The following is a 14,314-nucleotide window of genomic DNA, read 5'->3' as shown; positions in this document are numbered from 1 at the left end:
TTACAATTTATATATTTTTATCAATTAGTATTTTTGAGTTTAACCACCATATTTGTTGTATTATTTGTTCTGTCTTTTCTGGTGGATTAAACTGAAATTGCAACCAACTTTCTATGGCTTGTTTAAAAAAATGACAATATTTTGGAGATGATTTCAAATAACCAAAAGTCAGCGAGAAAAAGGCCATTCTTGAACATGAGGTGAAACATTCTTTCTAATTTGTAAATAAAGCCAGTATGTTATATAGAATTATTTATTTCTGTTTTTAGAGGGAGAGAAACCAAAAGCCCACCGTCGCCTCATAAAACCATTTTTGTAAGAACATAGTATATGGGATTGATTTTAAGAAATGTAGCTTAATTAATTTGATTTAATATTATGGTGTTTCTATTCCAATTAAAAACAAAACTCTCAGGGTTTCCTTTAGGAAAATAAGGCGCTGTACAACGTGAGCTTCATTTAACGTGACCAGTGATTTTTTTTTTTTTTTTCCTGGTCACGTTAGTTTCACGTTTTGTAATTGTCATGATTTTGCCTATTCAAAAACAAATGTGCAATTGACCAAAAATAAACTTTCTGAAGAGGCAAGAACAGCACGGGAATGCCCGTCTATGATATAGTGTGGTAGGTAGCCTAGCTGTTAACAGCATTGGGCTAGTAACTGAAAGGTTGCTGGTTTGAATCCCTGAGCTGACAAGGTGGAAAATCTGTCAATGTGCCTTTGAGAATAGCACTTAACCTGGTATGGCTGCAATCTCCCTATCGGGATAAGTGTCATCAACAACCGCTGAATAGCATAGTGCTACATACAATAAATATTACTAAAATATTTATATTCTTGAAATCACAAGTGCAATATAGGAAAACACAGTTTAGACTTTTGTTAATCCACCTGTCGTGTCAGATTTTGAAATTATGCTTTTCAGCGAAAGCAATCCAAGTATTTGTGTAAATTTATCGATAGCATAACATAACATTATGTACACTCAGCATCAGGAAGCTTGGTCACGAAAATCAGAAAAGCAATCAAAATAATAGTTTACCTTTGATGATCTTCGGATGTTTTCACTCACGAGACTCCCAGTTACACAACAAATGTTGTTTATTCCATAAAGATTATTTTTATATCCAAAATACCTCAGTTTCTTTGTCGCGCTATGTTCAGAAATCCACAGGAAAGAGCGGTCACGACAACGCAGACAGAAATTCCAAATAGTTTCCATAATATCCACAGAAACATGTCAAACGTTTTTTTTTATAATAAATCCTCAGGTGTTTTTAAAATATATAATCGATAATATATCAACCGCAAACGTCTTTCACAGTTGGAGAGGGAAAAGCAATACCTATCCAAATTCTGTTGCGCGAGCAAAACTCATGTGACCACTTGACGCGATGTTATCGTTCTGGCTCATTTTTCAAAATAAAAGCCTGAAACAATGACTGAAGACCTTGAGGAAGCGATAGGAAAAGGAATCTGGTTCATATCCCTTTAAATCCAGCAAAGGGAGGTTAATGGAACATGGAGTTTTCAAAATAGAAGCCACTTCCTGTTTTCATTTTCCTCAGGGTTTTGCCTGCAATATCAGTTCTGTTATACTCACAGACAATATTTTGACAGTTTTGGAAACTTTAGAGTGTTTTCTATCCAATAATAATAATAATATGCATATATTAGCAACTGGGACGGAGGAGCTGGCCATTTACAATGGGCACCTTTTCATCCAAGCTTCTCAATACTGCCCCTGCAGCCATAAGAAGTTAACCGTAATTGCTCCTGTATCTGATCTGGATAAGAGCTTCTGCTAAATGACTCAAATCTAAATGTGATCTGCTTTTGACATACAGAGCTGTTTGCTGGCCCAGGGAGGTTTTGGGAAAACTCCAGGCCAATCGATCATCCCCAAGTCGTCCACTTGGGCCAGGGAAATAATATTGTAATAATGCTATTTTAAATCTAGGCTATATAATTGTTTAGAAAACTAATGGATTCCTGAAGCCGTTGGTGAAGTATTTTTTTATATATATTTTTTATCATGCATGACGCACACATACAGTATAGCATATAGATAATCTGTCGGGCAGAAAGAGTGCACAGCTCTCAAACAGCTGGTTGTTCAGTCAGATCTTATTTTTGTTTGGGCCAATAGCTTTGTTAGCACTGGCAGTAGCTTTGTCTGCACTGGCCTGGTGTGCCACTGTCAGTTAAGAACAAACTCATATTTACAATGATGGCCTACACCGGCCAAACCTGGACAATGCTGGGCCAATTGTACACCACCCTAAGGGACTCCAAACCACCGCCGGTTGTGATACAGCCAACTTAACTAAGAATTACATTTGACGATACAATTTCCCCCTACCCTCCTTGGCAAGAGTCTTTTGTCCTGCTAATATCCCATAATGATGCTGAATAACATGACCGTGGTCTTGAAGCTGGGGGGAAGTGCAAATAAAATGTAGATTAAATAAACATCTGCATTTTCAATGTATTTTATCATGTTATTTTATTAATGAAGCATAAAGATGTTGATGAATAACTGTTAGGGCCAATTGGTGGATTTTCACACCTACAGCAGCCGGGCTATGAAGAGTAGCTTGTCAATTCATAAACCATGTGCCATGGAATGTCTTCCCAAACTATTTTGCAATCTATATGGCTCTCCGACATTTTGCGGTTGCATGTGGTCTTGAGTTAGAAACTTAACACTTTATAGTACCTAAGCATCGAATACATTACAAATTGGGGGATTTTCACACCTATAGTAGCCAGGCTGTTTTGAAAACCTGTTTTCAAAATGCCTCCAGCTGTCCATCACACACAGCATCTTGTTTACATCTTGTTTACATTCTTTATTGTAAACACAATGTCACAAGTAAATTGTATCTACCTTTCCGAATACTTTTAGAGTTTACAAATGTGTGCTTATCATGTAATTTTTTGTAAGTAAAATGCTACAGTCCAGTTACAGCTTGTTTTGATCAAGTAGAAACAAAAATAGAAGTACATTTTTTGGGTGTGTGTGTGCAACACAGAGGAAAAGCAATGATCACACTATTGTTCAGGAGGAACAGAAAATGTCATGTCAATTCATAAACCATGTGCCATCAAAAATCTCTTCCCAACTATTTTGCAATCTATATGGCTCTCCGCCAAAAATTACATTTAGAGGATTGGAGGATTCTAAATTGTTTGTTAAAAAAATAACAATATTTTGGAGATGATTTTGTTGCCAAATAACGGAAAGTGAGCGATTGTAATCTGAATAAAGGCAAAAATAATATTTAAAAATCCCCCAAAATATATTTATATTTTAAGAGGGAGAGAAACCAAAAGCCTACCGTGCCTATTTTGGAGGACATGCCGGCCGGCCAAACCCTCCCCTAATCCGGATGACGCTGTGTCAATTGTGCATCACTTCATGGGTCTCCCGGTCGCAGCCGGCACAGGTATCGAACCAGCATCTATAGCAACGAAGTTTGTTCTGCAATGCAGTGTCTTAGGCCATTGCGCCACTTGGGAGGACCAATCCACAAAGTTTTTAATGCTGATCATTTGCCTTGCACAAAGTATCAAAATACAGAGCTGTGTTGGCAAGAGTCTATTGTCCTGCTAATAGCCCATAATGGCGCTGTACAACGTGACCAGTAGGCTAAAGTACTACAGTAATAGAAAAATAATCCTAACATTTCCACACCCTAACTGTAGCCTAACCAATACCCAAACGGAGATTCAGTTAAAATAAAAATCTTATTGATTTATCAAGGCCAGTCCCCATGCTTGTCTCAGAGCAGCACTGTCTTTACCTCTGAATGCTGTTTTTCCCCCCTTCCCACTTGCCTCTTCCATTAATTTTCAAATAATATTTTCCAGTTAGCAAAAATGTGTTTACCTTCATTAGCCTACTTTGTTCCAATGTTTCTGTCATTCAGTGATATTTATTCCCATAATAAATCTTTATGGATCGATATTGAAAATGACATGTGCAAGAGACGGTGGTAATATTTTCCCTTTAATAGACTATAATACATGGTGTCCAGGTCAGGATAACCAAAACATTTCTTTATTAAACACTATCAGATAGTATGTTGGTACTTTTTAGCAGACACTTGCTTATATTCAGTCAACACATATATCATTTGAATATCCTGGAATATAATTGAACATTTGAATTTCTCTTAGAATAAAACCTTAGCATAACAACAGTTTTAGTAAGTAATACTGTTGAGAAATAACAATAAAATAAGTATATTTTTCCATGTGTGCGAGTGCAGGACAGAGGAATAGCAATTCTTACATTACTGTCCTAAATTCAATCAACTTCTTCATCCTCATCATTCAGTTAATTGAAATTACATTTTGAAGTCGTGCACAATTATCAATTTGGTTCTAATTTTTTCTATTTGGTTTATGTTGCACATTCATTGTCAGTTAGAGACACATTAGCGCCTTGGGACCCAAAAGCATAATCAGTGCTCTAACTCTCCCTTGCGCTGGTCTGGAGCAATGAAGCAGTGACGCAAGGTATCATACTAAACCTCTAATCTCAAAACTTTGGTTGAGCAACCACTCAGTATCTGGACAAATGTGTGAAATGCTTGATAATGTGTGTGATATCAACAGAGAGGTACAGTATATTTTCTGGATGATTTAAATATTGACTGGCTTTTGTCAAGCTGCCCACTCAAAAAAAGCTTCAAACTGTAACCAGTGCCTGCAACCTGGTTCAGGTTATCAGTCAATCTACCAGGGTAGTAACAAACACCACAGGAATGAAATCATCAACATGCTAACATGCCAACATTACTAATGCAGTATCCAAATCCATCGGATGTAGTCATCACTTGATAGTAGCCATATCTAGGAAAACCAAAGTTTCAAAGTTTGGGCCTACTATAGTGTATAAGAAGTCCTACATGAAGTTGTGTTGTGAATCTTATGTTGATTATGTAAATAATATTACATTTTGCTGGTCTGTGGTGTGTAATGAGGAGCAACAAGACGCTGCACTTGACACATTTATAAAATTGCTTATTCCAGGTACTAATAAGCATGCACCCATTAAGAAAATGACTGAAAACGTTTGAATCCCCTTGGATTGATGAGGAATTGAAAAAAAGTGTATGGTTGAGAGGGATGAGGCAAAAGGTATGGTAAATAAGTCTGGCAGCACAACCGATTGTCAAACATACTGCAAATTGAGAAACCATGTGACTAAACTAAATAAAAATAATCTTTAATATGAAACACAAATAAATTATATAAAGAATGATAGTAATAAGCTTTAGAGCACCTTAAATTACATTTTCTGTCAAAAAGGCAAACTCGGCTCTATCTTTAAATCAGATGGCTCATTCATCAAAAACCCACTGATATTGACAACTACTTTAATGTTAATTTTTTCATTGGCAAGATTAGCAATGTCAGGCATGACTTGCCAGCAACAAACGCTGACACTACACATCCAAGTATATCTGAAAAATTATGAAAGACAAGCATTGTACTTATGAATTCTGAAAAGTAAGTGTAGAATAGGTACATTTTTTCTTGTTGTCTATCAATGACATGGTACCGGGGTTTAACAAACTGGATGTTACAAACCCTTAGTAAACTGTTGAAAAAATGGTGTTTGACCAGATTCAATTGTATTTTACAGTAAACAAATTGACGACAGAAGTACATGTAACAAGCAAGGAACTTACACAAATGACTGACTGAGAGAAATTTATGGTGAAAAGATTGTGGGGCTGTTTTGACATTATAGATCACAGTCTGCTGATGGAAAAACAAATGTGTTATGGATTTACACCCCCTGTAATATTATGAATAAAGAGTTACATGTCTTACATAATCCAGGTAGAATCAGGAATTCCCCAGGGCAGCGGTTTAGGCCCCTTACTTTTTCAACTAAGCCAGTGTGTCTATGTATGCGAATGACTCAACACGATACACGTCAGCTGTTACTGAAACGACTGCAACACTTGGGATATGTGGGACGCTAGCGTCACCTGGCCAAAAGCCAGAGAAAATGCAGAGCGCCAAACTCAAAAACCCCCACATCTGAATGTTTTTCCGCTGGGTTTCGCCTGCTACATAAGTTCTGTTATACTCACAGACATGATTCAAACAGTTTTAGAAACTTCAGAGTGTTTTCTATCCAAATCTAAATCCAAATCTAATAATATGCATATCTTATCTTCTGGGGATGAGTAGCAGGCAGTTGAATTTGGGCATGCATTTCATCCATACGTGAAAATACTGCCCCCTGTCACCAAGAAGTTAACAAAGAACTGCAGTTTTTCAGAATGGATGGCAAGGAATAAAATTAAAAAGCATTCTATTTGGGACAAATCATTCACTAAACCCTAAACCTCAACTAAATATTGTAATGTATAGTGTGGAAATTGAGCATGTTGAGTTGACTAAACTGCTTGGAGTAACCCTGGACTGTAAACTGTCATGGTCAAAACATATTGATAAAACAGTAGGCTTCTTAACAACACTATCAACAACGCAGGTCCTGCAGGCCCTTGTTTTGTCACATCTGGACTACTGTTCAGTAGTGTGGTCAGGTGCCACAAAGAGGGACTTAGGGAAATTACAATTGGCTTAGGAACAGGGCAGAAGAACTGACCCTTAAAAGTACACGGGGAGCTAACATTAATGATATGCATGTCAATCTCTGATGTCTCAAAGTGGAAGGGAGATTGACTTAATCACTTCTTGTTTTTGTAAGAAGTGTTGTATGTTTTTGTAACAAGCTGAATGTACCGACATGTCTGTTAAAAGTCCTAGTACACAGCCATGCATATCCCACAAGACATAACACCAGAGGGCTCTTCAAAATCCCCAAGTCCAGAACAGACGAATGGAGGTGCACAGTACTACATAGAGCCATGACTACATGGAACTCTATTACACATCAACTGATGAAAGCAGTAGAATCAGAATTGAAAAAAAACAGGTAAAAATAAACCTCATGGAACAGCAGGGACTGTGAAGAAACACAAACAAAGGTAGACACAGGCATACGCACACAAGCTCTAGCACACACACTGTACACACATATATTTTATATTTTTGTATGGTGGTATTATACATTTTGTATTGTAGATATGTAGTGGAGTAATAATGTTATATGATATACTGTTTTATCCTTTGTTTTATATGTATTGTAATCTTTTAATGTGTTTGGACCCCAGGAAGAGCTAACGGGGACCCCTAACAAATACAAATATATACAAATACTGAACAAATACATTTTGCTTCTGAAATGTCCTACTAAACCCAGAGGTAGTTGAAACTCTCATGATCCAAGCTCTGTTTCAGGCATCTACTGTATGGAATGGGCCAGGCATCTCACATATCCACATGTCCACTCAACCATAGAGATCATATAATTCCCGATAATTCAGGAATCTAGGTACAGATCTAGGATGAGCTTCCCCTCCTCCAATCCTAACCTTAACAATAGTGGGATAAAATGCTAAGCTTACCAAAGATCAGCATGTGTAGGGGGAACTTCACTCTACTCCTAAGATAATAAAGAAATACAACTTCTACATACACAAAACAAGCTCTAAGTCTACCCGTTATATACCCATCCAGAGTCTTCTATCCAAAGACCCAGTCAAATAGTTCACATCCGCCTACCTTCACAGTATGTTGAGTCCCCGTGGATGGAGGCAAAGCCGCTCTTGCACTCACACTCGGCTCTGGTATTCCGGTTTTTACACTCTGAATTTTCCCCACAAATGAGTCCCTCTGCACAGAAGTCGTAGCCTGGGAGAGAGGGGGACAAAGTTCTGACTCAACAATCTGGATTTGACTGAGATCACACAGGGTGCTGACAGTGGGGTAGAAACTATCCGTACAGTAGATGACTCAGTTGTTTCCTCTCTCGATCTGAACCCATCTATCCCTTCATTCCCAGAAATGACTAGTGCAAGTCCCACTCTCTGTGAAACCCCCCTCCAAACCACAGTGCTTCAGGATCCAAATGTGCTTCTTAAAGAAGGTGTGTAGGGGTAGACTGCTTGTGGTGAAAGCAGATATTAACAACACAGTGTTTGTCCTTTGTACGTTTGTATGCACCTAACACAGGGAGAGAGAGGGGGTGTCTGTTTGGGTGTCTTAGACAGGAACTCTCACAGGTAGCTCCTGAGGAGACGCTGGTGGTAGGCAGGGACGGGAACTGTACGATGTATTTTACAAAATATATAAATGGGGAGAAGGCTTATTCAGGCTCAGTGGGGGTGTTAAGGGACATCATTGAGCAGTTTGGCTTAGTGGATGTTTGGAGAACTCGACATCCCAATACAAGACAGTATACAGTATACAGTTCTGTACAGTTCTATAGTGTTAACTAAAGTGGAAAACTCTAGAAATAGGTTGTTGGGCGCTACCATTCTCCCGGTGGGTTTTTCGGATCACCACAAAACCATGGCTCTGCAGTTTATTTCACCAGGGCCTCGGCAGCCATCCTTTTGGAATTTCAATGTAAAGATGCAACTTTTTGCTCAGGTTTGCAAACTTTTTTGGAAACGTGTGGGCAGTTAAGAGAGGAGTACGAGTCTTTGAGTCAATGGTGAGATATGGGAAAAGTCCAAATTTGGCTTTTCTGTCAACAGTATAGAGCTCTCTCATCCTCAGAGGCTAGGAGAGTATTGAGGGAACTTCTGCATAGTATCAGTGAAGTGGAGGTAGAGCTGGTGAGGGTGGCAAGGCAATGTAGGCTTCTAGGTTAATTTAGCTGAATTACTTAGGGACCTGGGCAGTTTTTTCCAAGTTAAAGCAAAGGGAGAACTTGCAAGAGCTAGGTTCTCCATGCTCAAGGAGATGGATGCTCCCAGCTCCTTCTTCTTTGGTTTGGAAAGACCGAGTGATGAAGCCAAGGGAATGCATTGTCTGAGGCTGTTGGATGGACTGGACTTGTTTTACATGTTGGGTGAGAGCGTCGGGGTAGGAGAGTTGCCAATGAGCTGCCGTCCTGCCCAAAAAAGTGGGCGTGTGTGAACTTAAGAACTGGAGCCCTGTGGCTTTGCTCTGTGCGGACTACAATATATTTTCAACGGTCCTCGCTAACAGACTGATATCGCACCTGGACTCTACAGTACACAAGGACCAGACATAATGTGTACCAGGATGCTCAATCACGTACAACTTGTTCTTAATCAGGGACATGTTGGACTTGTTGAGAGTTTCTAATATAAACTTTGGACTGTTCTCTTTAGACCAAGAGAAGGCTTTTGATAGAGTGGACCATGAGTATCTATTCAATGTGATGTCTGTGTTTGGGTCTGGGGATAGGTTTTTGGCTTGTATGAAGATGTAGTATGCTGGGGCGTCATGTATGGTCAAGGTGGGAGGGGGGCTCAGTAGGCCAGTCTGAGTGAGGCTGGCATTAGATACGGCTACCCTCTATCGGGGCAGTTATATACACTAGCCATATAGACTTTTTCAGAGCCTCCTATGCAGGAGACTGCAGGGAGTGTGCTAGACAGGCATGGGTGTGTTGACAGGCATAGCAGTGTCAGCGTATGCATGTGACATTTCTGTGATGGTCAGGGATGGGCAGGATATACAGTCTGAAGGTGTGCGAGGGAAATACATCAGCTAAGGTGAACTGGGGCAAGAGCAAAGCTCTGTTATGTGGGGCAAGGAGGGATAGGGGCCCCCCTCTGCATCCAGTGGTTTGCAGTGGGGTTGTGAAGGGCTTAAAGGGGTGTACCTGGGCTTGGAGAGGTGGGTCAGGAATAACTGGGAGGGGCTGTCACAGGCAGTGGTGTCAAGATTGGCCAGTTGGAGGTGTCTCCTGTCCCAAGTGTCATATAGAGTGAGGGTGCTGATAATCAACAACCTGGCGGCATCCTTCCTGTGGCATAAACTCAACCCCCCTCAGGTCATCACTGGCTGAGGGCGGCAGTGTTGTCCACAAAGGAGGACAGGGCCTGGTGGAACTGGAGAGCAGGGTGGCTGCCTTTCGATTAAAGTCGGCGCAGAGACTGCTGTTCCATACTGATGTTGGCTGGAGGGAATCAGCGTGCTCGCTGCTGAGGAGAGCTGGCGGATTAGGGTTGGGACCGGCAGCTGTTCCTCATGAGGCTGGAGAGGCGGAGTACAGCAGGTCTCTGATTTTACTCTGTGGTGCTAAGGGCCTGGCAGCTGCTAAGGCCCACACGAGAAGGGGGTGTGGAGCCTCGGCTATGGGAGGAGCCTATCTCCCACAATCCAGTCATCCTTTTGAGATCGGTTCAATCGGTCACCCTGCAAAAGCAACTGATGGCAGCGGGTTTAATAAGGCTGGGCGACCTGCGGCTGCTGGGGTTGGAAAACACAGGAAGTCCTGGCACAACAAACAGGACTAACATCTCTTAGGCTGCTGGAGAGATTCCTGGGGGAGGTCCAGGAAGCACTGTCTGAGCCGGTAAGGGAGGTGTTTGAGCAGCCAAAGGGGAATGGGCCACCAATGGTTCCGCCACTGCAGTTGACGGCAGAGACTTTAACACTCCAAGCCTGGGGGAGTTTGAGTGGGTGGGAGGTAAAACCCTCTACAACCTTTGCATTAAGGTGAGGAACATTAGGAGCCTAACAGGAGTGAAGGCACATCAGTGACAGGGGATATGTGAGGCGGAGAGTATGGTGGGTTTTAGATGGAGGCTCTACAAACCCCCAGTAACAAAGATGTCAGGGGACATCCAGTGAAGGGTTCTACATGGATCCCTGGCCACTAATACTAATTGCACGGGTCGACCCTGGAGTCAGACAGGGGTGTCCTTCTTTATCACGAGTGAAACTGTGCATCATATGTTTTCTGCCAGGTTAATGCCATTGATGTCTCGGTTGGAATGTCTGTGTAAGAGGTTGGGGGTGGAGTTTACTGTCGGGATATTTATAATTGGTACAGGTATTCGAATAAGGAAAAGGCAAATGTGTGTTGTTGATTTTCTGTTTGCTCAGGCAAACTTGGCTATTTGGCTAACAAGGAGGAAGAGGGTCAAAGTTGGGAGATAACAGACCTTCACTATTATTTAATGGGATGGTCTCTGTGTGCCTTAGGGTGGAATTTGAGTTCTATAAAATGGTAAAAATTGGGGAGATGTTTCAGGAGATATGGTGTGTTGCGGAGGCAGATAGCTTGGGAAGATGTGTTGGATATACGGTTGAAGAAGTGGTGAGGTTTTGGTTATTGTGATGTGTGATGTTTTTTTGTATCGTGGGGTAGAGGGCAAGGTGAGTGTGCAGCACAGGGGATATTTGTTTTTTAAAGGGGGGTGGGTGGTGAGGTTTTCATGAAATGAGGATGTATCATTAAAGAAAGACAAAAAGTCAAAAAAGTATCTCTCTCTCTGACATGTTTTTCTTTCTTTATCCCTCTGTCTTTCCTTCTCTGCAATCTCTCTCCCTCTGCATATACTCTCTCTGATATTTTTCTCTCTCTCTCTTTCTCCCTCTCTCTTTCTTTCTCTGGCATATTCTCTCTTTTTCTCCCTCCCTCTCCCTCTTTCTCAGAAGAGGTCTTACATGTACAAAGAATCAGAACTTGAGAGGTGGAAGTTTGGCTGACGCCATGAGGGAGACAGAAAAGGAAATGCACTTGCAGGCCTACAGCGTGCACACACACATCCCCCAATCCCTTTTCTGAGGGCTTTAAACCTTTCCATTCAGTGCAATGGAAAAGGTAGAAAATGCTGACTTAATGACTAGTAGGTAATATCCAATATAACAGGCCTCATTCAACCCATAAGGAGATAATGGCAGGTTATGAGTGGAAGATGTCCTGAAAAGGAAAAGACTCCGCTCCTCTGCACTGCACTGATGTTTATCTGAATGGCCAAAATACATAGACCAAACGATAAGTCTTGGTTTAACAAATCTGAATTTGTTCAGTTGAAATTGACCATATTCATCTCCAAGGTGCGCATATTTTTTCCACATATCTCTCTTATTCACATCATTTCACAGTCGCCTGCCTCTAACTGTTTCTGTGTATTCAATCTATTTACAAAATTATCTATGGATATTTAGCTTTCAAAATTGTAAAATTATGCAAATTAGCATGGCGAGAACCGGTCTAAAGCATACAGAACATTTTGCTCTGAACTCAAGCCAACAACGGATAAAATATTCATGCAGGACGTAAAGAGACAAATAGAGCCATTTAAAAGACCCTGTTCCCTACATAGTGCACTACTATTGACCAGAGCCTTATGGGCCCTGATGAAAAGGTATGCACTATACAGTATAAGTGCACTATACAGGGAATATGGAGCCATTTGGGACACAGTCATTGACTCCACTCAAACAAGCAGCAGGCCGGGATTGGCTCTGTTAGCTTCTCCATGCTCCCTTACGGGTTGTAAGGGTGGGACCAATGATAAACGTCAATGAGGAATGATTCAGACTAATTAAATGTTGGGTAGCAGAAGATGATAGCTCGGCCAATGAGAAACTGCAAGGGGAGAGGGACTGAGGGCTGAAACGGTAGCAAGCGACTTAAAGGTGAAGGACCAACCTTTGCAGACATTGCAGCACCTGTTGTCAGGTAGGATCTGTTCCTTGAGGGTGCAGTTGAGCTCCGGACAGTTCTCTGTCACTCTCACCATCAGCCCATTCTGCAAACACAACCCAAATACACACATTCAAGCAACTCAAATCAATACAACTTTATTTAACCCCCAGGGGCAATTAACATTCGATTATAATTAGCATGTTAGTGATAGGTTGATTCCAATAATTACATGATGTCAACAAATTATTGACTTTCGTAGCATATAGCAAAGCACAAATGCAAAAGATAAACACAGACCCTTTTTGAGTATGACCAGGAAGGGTTAGGGTGCAATGCTAATTGTTTAATATTAAATGTACAGCGTTATATTGTATGTTAGTTGGTTGTTTGAATAAATTAGTGCGCTTGCATCCTTGTAGCAGAAGGATAATTATATTTTACACTGATCCTCGACACTTGCAAAAAGAGAAACACACTACTACAGAATATAGGCACAGTACCCACAACATGAATGTAAATGCAGAGAGACAGGGATATACACAGATTCACAAAGAAAGGGAGAAAACTCAGGCTCTCCTCTCTATAAATCCGTCTTCCTCATCCTCCCATGGACTTTTGAAATAAATAGCCATGCGCACAGTTACATTCGTCAACCTGTCTCAGTTTACGCTCCTCCATGGTCCCTGTGTGCCTCTCAAGGTGTGAAGCATTGACTCAGACCCCTTAGACACCTCTCTATTTCAAAGTTACTTCAAAGTCACCCCCTTCCAGGTGCTACACCAACTGGGTTTGTTTCCCAAATATCCCACACCATATTCCCTACATAGTGCAATACTTTTGACCATAACCATATGGCCCCTGGTGAAAAGTAGTGCACTGTGTATAATATTTATTTATTCCGGATCCCAGCAGCAGCAACGCTTTCTGTGGTCCAATCACAATTACATACAATAAAACAATACATAACATAACATACTATGACATACTACTCTACCGTAACATATCTACAACCAAAAATCAATAATACAGCAGAAAAACAATATTAAAATGTATGGGTATGTAGATTGTGTGTCTTAGCATGTTTGAGAATGCAATGTGTGTGCCTGTGTGTGTGTGTCTCTTCACACTCCTGTAAGGAATGACTCAGGAGATGAGAAGCAGGTACGGGGAGTCAACATTTAATCAGGAAACAGACACAAAGACCAGGTGAAGAACAGCGTCAGCACATGGGTACAAAACGACAACTAATGCTGCAGCAGGGAATAGAGCGGGGAACAGACAGATATTGGGAAGGTAATGACAGAGGTAATTGAGTCAAGGTGAGTCCAGTAATCGCTGATGTGCTTGACGGGGAAAGGCAGGTGTGCGTACTGATGGTGGCAGGAGTGCGTAATGCTGGGGAGCCTGGCGCCTTCGCACGCCAGGGAGGGAGAGCGGGAGCAGGCGTGACAACTCCGTGCTGTTCTGATTTTACTGCTTGACTGAGTTACATGATGTGGGCACTGATGTTGGGCGATTAGGCCTGGCTTTTAGTCTGCGTTCCAATTCATCCCAAAGGTGTTCAATGGGGTTGAGGTCAGAGCTCTGTGCGGGCCAGTCAAGTTATTCCACACAGATCTAGACAAACCATTTCTGTATGGACCTCACATTGTGCACGGGGGCATTGTCATGCTGAAACAGGAAAGGGCCTTCCCCAAACTGATGCCACAAAGTTGAAAGCCGCCAAAAATCCAGTGTTTCTATGTCAAACGGTTTTGTTATATTTCAGTCTTCTGTGATATATATATAAAGTGTAATAATGG

General features: G+C 41.2%; 1 protein-coding gene across 1 annotated transcript in view; it reads right to left on the bottom strand.

Moving 5' to 3' along the window:
• Positions 1-14,314, bottom strand: part of LOC109895039 (protein kinase C-binding protein NELL1) — a 435,218-nt gene that overhangs the window by 213,267 nt on the left and 207,637 nt on the right. The window contains exons 11-12 of the mRNA XM_020488694.2: positions 12,516-12,615; positions 7,655-7,783 (exon numbers count right to left, since the gene is read on the bottom strand). Coding sequence (XP_020344283.1) covers positions 7,655-7,783; positions 12,516-12,615 — 229 coding nt within the window. The remainder of the gene's footprint in view (positions 1-7,654; positions 7,784-12,515; positions 12,616-14,314) is intronic.

This window comes from Oncorhynchus kisutch, linkage group LG8 (genome assembly GCF_002021735.2).
Source record: "Oncorhynchus kisutch isolate 150728-3 linkage group LG8, Okis_V2, whole genome shotgun sequence".
Lineage (NCBI taxonomy): Eukaryota > Metazoa > Chordata > Actinopteri > Salmoniformes > Salmonidae > Oncorhynchus > Oncorhynchus kisutch.
This window is presented reverse-complemented; position numbering and strand designations above follow the sequence as displayed.